This window comes from Sarcophilus harrisii, chromosome 2 (assembly GCF_902635505.1).
Source record: "Sarcophilus harrisii chromosome 2, mSarHar1.11, whole genome shotgun sequence".
In the NCBI taxonomy this organism is placed as follows: Eukaryota; Metazoa; Chordata; class Mammalia; order Dasyuromorphia; family Dasyuridae; genus Sarcophilus; species Sarcophilus harrisii.
Window position 1 is genome coordinate 55235710 of NC_045427.1, and position 12887 is coordinate 55248596.

The following is a 12887-nucleotide window of genomic DNA, read 5'->3' on the forward strand; positions in this document are numbered from 1 at the left end:
GTAAACAACAATACTAGCTAATAATGACCTGAGGTCTTCCTAACCCTAGCACCCAAACAACTGAATCATCAAGATGACTGGAGATCTCTCTCTGCTCTCCATCCATCCCTGGTGCAGTTCTCACAATTACTTTATAGTAACATATCTTCCCCTTAGAGGTGGCCTTCCTTAAAAAGGTGTTGTATAGTCACTGGGTCAGTCCGATCTCACATGAATGGTGCTTGAGATAAAGGACCTTCTTCCTTCCTCTTATACCCGAAAGCTTTAAGATATTTTAAGCAATTTCTCACATTATTTAAGTCAATCCAGAATACATCAATACAGGGTCTGATTATGAAACCTAAAAATGTGATTCTTTCCCTATACCTTTGTGATCTTTACCCTAGAATAATTGGCTTTTTCATCCGAATGACTAACATTAGAAACATAGAACATAGAAAGAATGGTAAATCTAATTCATTTTTGCTTTTGACATATAAATATCAAGGAGCTCATATGGGTTTTAAGGGATGAAATCAATATTAAGGCTACAAAATAAAGATATCTATGAGTTGAAAGAAATCTCAGAAGCCATTTAGTCTAGTATCTCTAGTCTCTGATTAAGGGTGGAAGGAGAAGCCACTATTTCCCTAGGCCCATTGGACAGCTCTCATTGTCAGAGAGAGGCAGTGTTGTACAGCGGTTAGTTGGAAGACATTAAAGTCAAGAAGTGGATCTCACAGCTACTGTCTGCTCCAGAGGAAACTAGACCCTAAAAACAGTAGTGTGAGAGACTTTGCCAAATGCTAAAATCCAGGTATATAATGTCATGTTATAGCAGCCAGACATATATGTTGCTTTAAGCTTTGCAAAGAACTTTACATTTTTATCTTCTTTACGCCCTATGAGGGAAAGCTTACAAATACTGTTACACCTGTTTTGCAGATAGATGAGAAAGGTAAAGCTGAGAAGGTTAAGTGACCTACCCATGGTCTCACAGTTTTTAAAGATGAAATTTGAATCCAGGTCTCTTCTAATTCCAAGCCCAATCTTCTTCCACTATTCATTCTCCAGATCTACCAGTCCTGTTACCCTGTCAAAGAAGGAAAGGAGGCTGCTCTGTCATGGACTGTTCTGGATGAAGCCATGCTAATATTCAGTGATAACTAATTCCAAGTACCTTGAATAGCGTGTACTTGATTACTGCCAGGAAAATTTGGTCTATAGATTGCATCAACTTTCCCTTTAAAAAAAAAAAAAAATCAGAATCAAATTGGCCCTTCTCCAATTATGCAACATCTTTCATTCTATAAAATCTTTCTAAGAATCACTGATGACTCAGAATCACAGATCCAAGTGGGGGAGGCTTGGCTAGGCAGAAGTTTGTCTGAAAATCATCGTGGGGATGTAGTGGACAGCAAGCTCCATATAAATCAGCAGCGTAATATGGCAGCCACAAAAGCTAGCATGGTCTCGAACTGCAGCGAGATGGGAATAGTAAGGAAGCAACGGTCTCTGGGGCAGATTCTATTTAGCTCTGGACCCCCAGTCTAATATAGGGAGTGTACCGGAGAGAACAACAAAAATGGCAAGCCCTCACTTTACAGAGGAATAAACTGAGGCCCAAAATGGAAGCATTACTGGCCCAAGGTCACATATTGTTGGAGGCAGAATTCAAAGCTAGGCTTTCTGAATCAATGATGTACTGTTTGGGAGATGGGGAAGAAAAAAAGAAGGAAACTCACCTAATTATGAAATTTCCTTTCAAACTGTCCAATACCTTCACTTGTCCTGGTTGTAGCTCCTTTAGAAAAAGTCATTGAGCCTACCTATAAAGGCCGGGATGAGAATAAATGTGAAGTTAATAGATTTCCTCATTTCTGGCCCTGGATCCTCCTTTGAATTTCTTGGGATATCATGGCATGAATGCTATCTATTGAAATATAATCACTGATCCCAAGTAATTAAATGTTTGTTCTTATAGTATATTTTAATATCTCATAGTATAATATAATAATAAAACATCATATATTTTAATATCTCTGTGTGGACTCATAACCAACCTGCTATTCCAAGAACACTGCCATTTTTAGACTGATTCAAAATTTAGGGAGGTGGTATGATACAGTAGAAAGAGTGGTAGATGTGAAATCAAAACCTGACTTCAAATTCTGGTTTTGCTGCTTATTGCAAAATATGATTTTCTACAAATTACTGACCCTTTTCAGACCTTAAATTCTTCCTCCATGAAGCAAGGGAATATACTAGATGAACTCCTAAAGTTCCCTCTCAATCCAGTGATCTTTGTTTAAGTGATAAGATATGTATAAAGTTGCTTTAAAGCAAATCAGAAACCTAGCAGATGTCACATTGTGAAGCTGTTTATTCTGAGAATGGAGAGAATGAAAAATAAATGATTTAACGGTGACATTTCAATCAAGTTTTTAGGCCCACAAAAACCACGGAACTCACAATTGTCAGTCCCGGCAGCCCTCATCTCATCAGTTAGAATATTTTTAGCATATGGGACTTAATGGGGATTTTTTTTCCTCTTTTGAGTGGACCAATGAATGAACAGAAATTAAAGAGAAGCCTTGATAAGCCAAAGTCCATTAAGAAATGCTTGGGGAATTGATTAAATGCAGACTTTTAAAACTACATTCTTAAAAGCTCGCTGCTTTTCTGTATGGCTTTTCAGACAGCTACTTAATAAACATTAAGGACAAAATTCATTTTTTTATCTCCACAGCTCTCCCCCGGCACAGTATGGACCCTTGCAATGAACAATGACTGACCTTGGAGGATTGCAGAGGCCCAAAGAACAGAGCAATAGACCCCTTTTCTATGGTCTGGTTGCCCATCTTTTTTGGAGGTGACGACTTTCATCAGCAAACCCAGTACTGACAACCATTCCTTGCCTTTCCCCCTCACCCTCAACCCACTAGCTTGGACCACTCATCGTCCTGGACACCATGTAGTAGGGCTTCAACGGGTCGTGACAACTGAGTTGCAATGGTTTTACACACTTCCCCATTTCCCTGCTGCTGTCTGTCCCTTCTGCATAGAATTTCTTGGGCTCTGATCTTCCCATTTTACTGGCTTATGGACAAATTCGTGGCCTCCTTGATACCAACTACCAATGAGAAGTGCCAAAGGGGCTCCCTGTGCTGGGTCCTCCGCTTCATCTTCACCGCCCCCATTTACTCGGCCCTCTGCCTTCTCTCAGTCCCCAGTGCCATATGCGGGTTCCTCCTGTGGAACCCGCTCCAGCTATGTAGGCGGCCGTACATCTACTCGAGGCTGGAAGACAAGGGTCAGGCCAGCGGAAGCATCCTGCTCAACGAATGGAAGGCCACGGGCCCGGGAAAGAGCTTCTGCTTCGGCACTGCCAACGTCTGTCTCCTCCCCGAATGCATGGCAAGGGTGAACAACCTCTCCAACACGCAAGCCCGCGCCAAAGAAATCGGGCAGAGAATCCGGAACGGGGCCAGCCGGCCCCAGATCAAAATCTACATAGACTCCCCAACCAACACTTCTATCAGCGCGGCCAGCTTCAGCAGCCTGGCGTCCCCCCAGGGCGGCGATGGTCCCAACAAAGCCGTCCCCGCCGGCATCAAGAGAACGACCTCCATGGAGTACAAGGGGGACAACGGCGGCCCCAACAACAGCGAGGAGCACAGGAACCCCAAAGCGGGCGGTGACTTCCAGGAAGCCGAAGACAACGCCTGCATCATCCGGATCGGGGGAGAGGACGGCGGCCAGCTGTCTGACCCAGAAGCCGACGGCCCCGGGGACTGCCAGATGGAGACCCCTCCGGAGAACAAAGCCGAGGGCCAGAAGGGCCAGACCCCCAACCACAAGGCAAAGGATGGGGACGCTGGAAGCTTAGACAGCTACACGGCTTCCCGGGAGTCCCTGGTGAAGGTCCGCATCGGGGACAGCCCCACGGACCAAGGGTCCGTCAACAACAAGCTGCTCCACAAGACTTCCATGCTCAAGAAGACGTCCCTGCGCAAAAAGAAGCATTCGGACGAGATCTTTGACCATGAGATCTCTGCCTTTTTCCCTGCCAACTTGGACTTCCTGTGCTTGCAGGAAGTGTTTGACAAAAGGGCGGCTGGGAAGTTGAAAGACCAGCTCCACCAATATTTTGAGTACATTCTGTACGATGTCGGGATCTACGGCTGCTGCTGCTCCTGTAAGATCCTGAACAGCTGCTGCTCCTGCAAGAGCTTCAGCAGCTCCTGCCCCTGTAAGATCCTGAACAGCGGCCTCCTTTTTGCCAGCCGCTACCCAGTCATGGATGCTGTCTATCACTGTTACCCCAACGCAGGAGGGACTGACGCCTTTTCTTCAAAGGGAGCCTTGTTTGTTAAGGTAAGGATCTCTTCTCCCTGCGGCTTCCCCCTCGGCTAGTCTGCCTTCGGATTAGGAAGCCCTCCTGTTCCCTCCATTCTGGGCATCAGCCTGGGGGAGCAGGTTCCCACCCACCAGCTGACCTAAATCAAGGTACTTTCCCTCCTCTAACAAGAACTCCCAGGGTGTGGCTGTGCTGCAGGTGAAGCTTAGGAGGTTATAGACTGTGGTCGGGAAACCTTGGGCCACACGCCCACTGCAGATCAGCAAAATGATGAGCGGCGAGCTGCTCCTGTGCATGGACAACGCGCTTCCTTAGCCAGAAAAGGTGAGGAGCGAGCTGCTCCTGTGCATGGAGACGGCTCTTGTGCACAGAGAATGCTCTTCCTTAGCCAGAAATGGTGATCAGGGAGCCGGCTCCTGTGCATGGACGGCTCCTGTGCACAGAGAATGCTCTTCCCTAGCCAGAAATGGTGATGAGAGAGCCGGCTTCTGTTCACGGAGATGGCTCCTGTGCATGGAGAACTCTCTTCCTTAGCCAGAAATGGTGAGCAGAGAGCTGCTCCTGTGCACAGAGAACGCTCTTCCCTAGCCAGAAAAGGTGAGCGGCCAGCCGGCTCCTGTGCATGGAGAACGCTCTTCCTTAGCCAGGAATGGTGATGAGAGAGCCGGCTTCTGTGCACGGAGATGGCTCCTGTGCATGGAGAACTCTCTTCCTTAGCCAGAAAAGGTGAGCAGCGAGCCGGCTCCTGTGCACAGAGAATGCGCTTCCTTAGCTACAGCCTTTGTTTAAATGAGGATTGATATGGAGAGCTAGTGCAGATTAAAGGTGGTAAATTTGATAGATTGGAATTTCAGGGGCCTTCAAGTCCATTAAAATTTCCCCATTAATTTGGTCTTTAATTGATGTGTTTCATTAGGTTTGTACTTTCCCAACTGCTTTCTAAAACAGGCACACACATCATTATATGGCTGCTTTGGGGGAGGTTCTGCCTACTACAATGTGGTTTCATTTAAACAGTAATTAATTGAAAATAATTGTTTCTTTTAATTTAAATGTAATTGGGGGAGTTTTTAGATCATGATAATTTGGTCATTATGTATTGTCTTCTCACTGAGCATGAGAAATTCGTTTCTCTCCACTCCCTCTATACTTTGTCAAGTTATATTTAAGTTTTTTTTCCATTTTCTCAAATAATTATTTCTGTTCTCTATTATGTGATCATATTTTTTGATATCAGAGGCTAGAAGGAATGGTTTTATTATTGTTAATATTTAAATTATTATTTAAATTTTCACCATTAATTAAAGATCTCTTTATAGTTACAAAACAGTTTGTTTACAGTTTTTCATCCAGTCCTCAAAATAGCATTACAAATAGAGCAAGAAGAATTATTATAATTTTTCAGATGAAGAAACTGAGGCTGACAGATAAAATGACCTGTGTATTATCAAACTGATTAGTTTTTTTAAGCTTTTTCTTTTTCTTTTTTTTTTTAATTTTCTTTTTTTTTTATTATAATAACTTTTTATTGACAGAACCCATGCCAGGATAATTTTTTACAACATTATCCCTTGCACTCACTTCTGTTCCAATTTTTCCCCTCTCTCCTTCCACCCCCTCCCCTAGATGGCAAGCAGTCCTATATATGTTGAATATGTCGCAGTATATCCTAGATACAATATACGTGTGCAGAACTAAACAGTTCTTTTGTTGCATAGGGAGAATTGGATTCAGAAGGTAAAAGTAACCTGGGAAGAAAAACAAAAATTAAGCTTTTTATTTTTCAAAACATATGCATGGATAATTCTTCAACATTAGCCCTTGCAAAACCTTGTGTTCCAATTTTCACCCCCTTAATAGATGTTAAATCCAATATATGCGTACATATTTATACAATTATTGTGCTGCTCAAGAAAAATCGAGTCAAACCAGTAAACAAAAGAGGAGCAAAATAAAATGCAAGCAAATAATAACAGAGTGTGAGAATGTTATGTTGTGATCCATACTCAGTTCCCACAGTCCTCTCTCTGGGTATAGATGGCTCTCTTCATCACCGACCTATTGGAACTGATTTGGTTCATCTCATTGCTGAGGATGGCCACTTCCATCAGAATACATTCTCATACAGTATCGTTGTTGAAGTATATAATGATCTCCTGGTTCTGCTCATTTCACTCAGCATCAGTTCGTGTAAGTCTCTCCAAGCCTCTCTGTATTCATCCTGCTGGTCATTTCTTACAGAACAATAATATTCCATAGCATTCATACACCATAATTTACACAGCCATTCTCCAATTGATGGGCATCCCCTCAGTTTTCAGTTCCTCGCCACCACAAAAAGACCTGCCACAAAGTTTCTGCACACATGTCACACCAATTAGTTAATAGCAGAGGCTGGACCCAGGCCGTCTGATTCTAAGGGAACAGGCTTCTCCTCTGTTACTGATCCCTTGCTATCATGACAAAAACAACAGTGAGAGCTGCCATTCACATGGTGCCTGTGCACATTGTTGTGTGCATCATCTCATCTGGTCGTCACAATTTGATCTTCCTGAAGATGAGAAACAGGAGACTCGGGCATTGATCTGGACCCCACAACTCCTCACTGTGGAAGGTGGGATTCTGTCCTGGGGGGGACCCCAGCCCTGTCTGCTTCCACAAGCCTTCCCACAAAGACTCATTCTACCCGTTTATGTCAAGCAGGAAAGGGAAGGATTCCAGTCTATCCCCAGAGAAGTGAGGAAACCTAGACCCAGAGAGAAGGGCCCTGGCCAGAGCACCGGACTCAGAGCCAGAGGATTGGGGCTTCAGCCCTTCGGCTAGCTAGAGGTGTGACCTTGGATGGTCACTGACTTTCTCCATCTCTGTTTCTCCAATGGGAAAATCGGCACAGATTAGCTTAGATGGATGCAGGTTAAGGTGCCTAAAGGCAGACAGTCACTAGAGCCGGATCCTGGAGTCTGGAAGTCTTGAGGTAAAGTCTTGGCTGCATGATCATGAGCTGATCACTGGCTTCTTAGTGTCTCGGGCAACTTTTTAAGATTGTAATTTATAAATGGATTGCCCTCAGCAGCAGTAGAAGACATCTCCAACTCTGCCGGTCATGGGTCTGGACCAAACAGTGCTCTAGAGACCAGCACAGGGCTGTACCTGGCAAATGTCTGTCAGATAAATGAACACAATGTCACATCCAGCTCTGTGAAGCTGTGCTTAATATCTTGTGAGGCTCAAGACAGAGCTTATGCTAACAGGGCTTTCATTTTCTCAGTCCATTGCTGTGACCACCACAAATGCTTAAAAGTTTTGGATTACAAATTGGCACTAGAAGGAAAGGAGAACATGGCACAGTATGTGTATTTCCTACCTTGACTGAAGAGTAATGGAGATCCCTCATGAATACACTCTCTCTGTGTGTGTCTCTCTCTGTCTCTCTCTGTCTCTCTCTCTCTCTGTCTCTCTCTCTCTCTCTCTATTTCTCTCTCATGACAACATGGGACAGGTCAATAAGGTAAAAAAATGGGGGCTCTTCTTTGAGAGAGTTGACATTCCCTCTGAATCTGTGTACTCTCTGCTATGAGATCCTGAGCTTTTCACACAGAGTGTAATGTGGTGAAATCAAATTAATTCCTGTTATAACAAGATCTACTCCATCTATTTTTGCCCACCATTTGTCAGCATTTAACAGATTATATTTTGGTCGTGGCTGCCAGAATTACTTTCCCATAAAAGCAGCGTTTCTTATATAAGAATGGATAGCGTCCCATTAACTTGCATTTCATTAAAAAAGGAGCTTTCAGGGACTGAAGGCCCAGAGATTGAAGAGTTTGTCACTTCACCTCAGCATCACCAGGCCAGAGCACAGTCCATGTCAGTAATAATTTGAAAAGCATTTTGTCCTCTTCCCACCTAGGACTAATTCTTCATCTCTTTGTATTTTATTTTGGTAACTTTTATCGAGAACTTGTCTGTGATTCCCATTGCCTCACCTCACCTGTGACCTGCCATTTTTATTCAGAAAACATTAACTAAATATGCCAAGCCCTTGTTAAATGCCAGAGATACAAAGACAAAAGCAAAATTCTCCCTGTCTTCAAAGACTTTACAGTTTAAGAATATCTCCATGTCCCTAGAATTCTTTTTCACAGCCAACTCCCCTAGAAAATTTAAAATGATTATTCAGAAACATTTAATTTTCATCTGTTTTTAAGCACTTCATGTTGTATGAATTTACATTAAGTGTTACATATATATAATATAAACACATTTATAGTTTTATACATATTCATATAGTTTTAGATAGATATAGATATATATACACGTGTGTGTGTGTGTGTGTGTGTGTGTGTGTGTGTGTGTAGTTTTACTTACATTAAGAACCAGCAATTCTTGGCTACTATCACCAAAATCAGGAAACAGGATTTGTAACTTTAAAAGCAGTATATTTAACTTCCCTTTTGAGGCAGATGCTAGAGGATTCAGGTGACACTGAGTTCTAAATCAAACTTCATTATGCATTTGGAAACCATGTGCTCCTACTAACAAAACATTTAAAAATTACCTTTTTGGCATCTTACTTTAAAAGTGTTCATACCCAGAGAAGGCAGGTATATCTTCCTGAAATATTCCACATGAATTCTTCATCTATCCTGTTTGGGATAATCAGAAGGTTAGCCAAGAGAGAACATTATGAAATAAAGGGTTCTAACTGGTCTGAATACCTAGAGCCCTAAAGTCAAGTTGGCTTCCCAGTCTGGAAACTGAGAAGGGAGACTTCATGCCTCCTAGGACCTTCTCAATTATATGTCCAGGTCTAGATCCCTAGGAATCATTCCTTTTGGCACTAAACTGCTTCATATTTCCATTTTCATAGAATCCCAGAGTTGGTAAAGATTCCTGAAGTCATCTTGTCCAACTTCTATCTGAATAGGAAACTTTTATAGGAGATGAGTGCCCATTCATCCTCTATTTGAAGACCTTCAATGATAGGAAACTCATGATCCTTTGTGATCTTAGACAGTTCCAATCACTAGTCTACTTTATTTGAGGTAAAAATCTGCCTCCCACCATTCCCATTCCCTCTTTAATTTATAATAATTCCCTCATTTTTGGTTCTGCCCTCTGGGACTAAGCAGAAAATACCTAATTCTTCCCCATAATAATCCTTCAAATACTTAAAGAGAACAGTCACATCTTTACTGCATAAAATTCTCAGTTTCTTCAGCTGAGTCTAATGTCCCAGATATGGTGTGACCAAGGCAGAATACACAACTTTTCCCTCCCTCATTTCTGGATAATTTCCCTCCATAAATGTTGCCTAAATTCACAATTGCTCTTCTGGCTGCCATGATAAATGATTGATTTATCTTGACCTTGCAAGACCTGTGAAATTTTAGCCATCCTTCCACTGTCTTGTATTTGTGCAATTGTGATGACACAACCCCAGAAGTAGGACTTTTCATTCATCTCTATCACATTTCATCATTTTAGAGCAGTCCCATACTCTAGATTATTGAAATCATTTTGCATCCTGTTATCCAACATCTTAGTATCAATCCCAGTTTTGTGTCACCTGCTACTTCAACAGGGATCTACACCAGAATAGAGGCAATGGGAGCAGAATGAAGGAAATGTAAGAAATATTTGAAGGGTAAAACTAATAGGATTTGATAATTGTTTCGATATGAGATAGTCATGAGAAAAAACAACTTCCTTCAGGGGAAAATGCTAAATTCATTTATGGATAGGGTGCATTTAAGTGCCCTAATAGTTTATCACAATGGTCCTCAAATTTTTGTTCTCAATATCTTTATCCTATTAAAAATGATTGAGGATCTCTCCAAAGAGTTTTTGTTTATGTGGTTTATAGTTATATTGATCATATTAAAAATAAAAACTAATTATGAATTTGTAGACTCTCTGAAAGGATTTCAGAGATTCCCAGGATGCTCTGGACCAGATTTTGAGAACCACTGGTTTATCAGATGGAAATGTCCTTAAGGCAGTTGGGGGTGTAAGTCTAGAAATCCAAAGAGAGATCAGGTTAGGAAATAGGATGTGGTCTTGAAAGTGAATGAAATTGCCAAGGAAAAGGAAAATCAATCCATCCATCAATAAGCACTTATTAGGTACTGATTACATGCCAGGCACTATGCTAAGCCTTGAATATTCAAAGAAAAAGTACAAATGCTCTCTGCCCTCATGAAGCAAACATTCTAATGGAAAAGTCAATATGTACATAAATAATTACATACTAGATCTATGCAAGAGGGAAGGCACTAGCATCTGGGGGAGGGGGGCTGGAAAAAGGTCTCCTGCAGAAGGTGGCATTTAAGCTCAGTCTGGAAGGAATCCAGTTATTATAAGAAATGAATATGAGAAGAGAAAGCACACTAAGCATGACAGATAGCCTATATAAAGGCACAGCAATGGGAGGTAGAACGTCACGGGTGAGGATCACCAACTAGACTAATATGGCTGGACCACTGTGTAAAGGGAAGTTATATGTAACAGAACTGAAAAGACAGGAAGGGGCTAGGTTGTGGAGAACTTTAAATGCCCATCATTAGAGGGTAGATTTGATCTCAGAGATAAAAGGGAGCCAGTGACATTTACTAAAAGGAAGAACAGGAGAAAGATGTAAACAGAAGCTGACCTTGATTGTAAAATCTAGTATTTGTCTCTTTTTCTTTTCTCAACTCCTTTTTCTGATGAGCAGACTTCAGGCACCTTCTACTTCTACATTGCTTCTTCTTGCCAGGGTCTTCTACAGCCACCATTGTCCTGTTAAGTCCCACCATGGTCCCCGGTCCACTATTTAATCCCCCCCATTTCCAACCATGGACACAAGACTACTCTGCTTTGACCATACAGATATTTACCTTTCCTTTATTGGAAGTCTCTTTGGTTTTGAGAGCCTAGAAACCCTATCCTGTCCCTCTGTCCTATTTGTCTAAAGTATATTCACAGATCCCCTCTGTCCTATTTGTCTGAAGTATATTTCCAGATCTGTTAAAACTGACTGATTCTACCTTCTGGTCGAGCAGGGATCCTTCACCTGTTGCACTGGGCTTAGTCTCTCTAGTATGGCCTCAATAATGGGTCCCTGAGGTCTTTCCCTGAAATGAAAATGAAAACCCCTTCTCTAATCCTGCTTAAAAGCCCAAACTCCTTTTTGGAACTTCCAGTTCTCGGGCTCATTTGCAGAGCAGAGATATTTGACAAACATACATATGTACCCTGAGCCCAATAAATGGTCAATATCTTCACACTTTATGCTGCTAATGTCATCAGTTTTTCTTGGTTTCTTTCTGGTGATTCATTAATCAGTTGAATACGCCAAAAGGAGTAGTCTTCATCTTCTAGAATCCTGGTGTTTCCAAGGAAAGGAAAGGAAAGGAAAGGAAAGGGAAAAGGAACAAACATTCATTAAGCACCTACTACGTGCTGGGCACTCTGCTAAATGCTCTACACATATTATCTCATTTGATCTTCAGAAGCGCCCTGTGAGATTGGTGCTATTATGATCCCCATTTTACATTTGAGAAAACTGAGGAAGATAGAGATTAAATGATTTGCCAGCATCACACAGCTAGGAAGTGTCTGAAGCCTGATTTCAACCCAGGTCTTCCTGATTCCAGGTCTATCACTTGTCACTCTGCCACCTAACTGCCTCAAAAGAGTGACATGTAGTCACACACCTACAAGTGACTCAGATGATGTCTTACATAAACTTAGTAGCTCTTCCTGTTGCTAACAGAATATTCTGCACACTTAATAGAGGCACTTAATAAATTTCTGTTGATTTAAATCCAACCAAAATTCAAAATATTAAATATGCTTTAAACATACAGTAGGAATGAGCCAGTTCCCAAAAAAAAGGGATTTTAACACACCACCCCAGTCTTAACTTCCATTCAAAATGCCTTGAGTCTTGCTGTGAAATTGGACTTGGCACATGCTCAGAATTGAATGCACAAGAAAAGTGACCGCCACCTCTACTCATTACTGCCCTGTACGGTTTTTAGATCTATTTAACTCGGGTCCTTAGTACTGTGATCCACTCTGCAGGTGAATGGTTTACCACTGATGCCTCATAAATGAGTTTTCACTAAAGTTGGCTTTTCTGTGGAAAATTTAATAGAAAAACGATCCTGTAAGGGGAAAGGGCAGGATTTATTGCATCTCTTTCAACCCACCTGGAAACCATAGAGTTACTTATAGGTACCGTGTGTGTGTGTGTGTGTGTGTGTGTGTGTGTGTGTGTAATGACGTGGTAGGATGGATGCTAGAGTGTGTATGTTGTGGGACTAGCCCTCTTATAACCTCATAGACCCCAGTAGGAAAACCATGTGGTGCCATTATAAGCCTTTCCCAACCCTGTGCTACCTCAGAGCACCTTTTCCAGGGATTCCTCTCGGCAAGAAATGTTAGTCACTTTCCATAGCAAATTTACTTGTTTTTTACACAGACTTGTACACATCAGTGGGTCTGTGATCTCATCCATGTGGGCACTCTGGTACACATCCCACCCTACCCAATTGGTCCAATG

General features: G+C 42.0%; 1 protein-coding gene across 2 annotated transcripts in view; it reads left to right on the forward strand.

Moving 5' to 3' along the window:
* SMPD3 (sphingomyelin phosphodiesterase 3) overlaps nt 1-12887 on the forward strand; it is a 255911-nt gene that overhangs the window by 219101 nt on the left and 23923 nt on the right. For both annotated transcript variants that reach the window (XM_003758442.3, XM_031950214.1), the window contains exon 4: nt 2729-4356. In XM_003758442.3, the coding sequence (XP_003758490.1) occupies nt 2992-4356 (1365 nt within the window). In that variant the 5' untranslated portion in view covers nt 2729-2991. The remainder of the gene's footprint in view (nt 1-2728; nt 4357-12887) is intronic.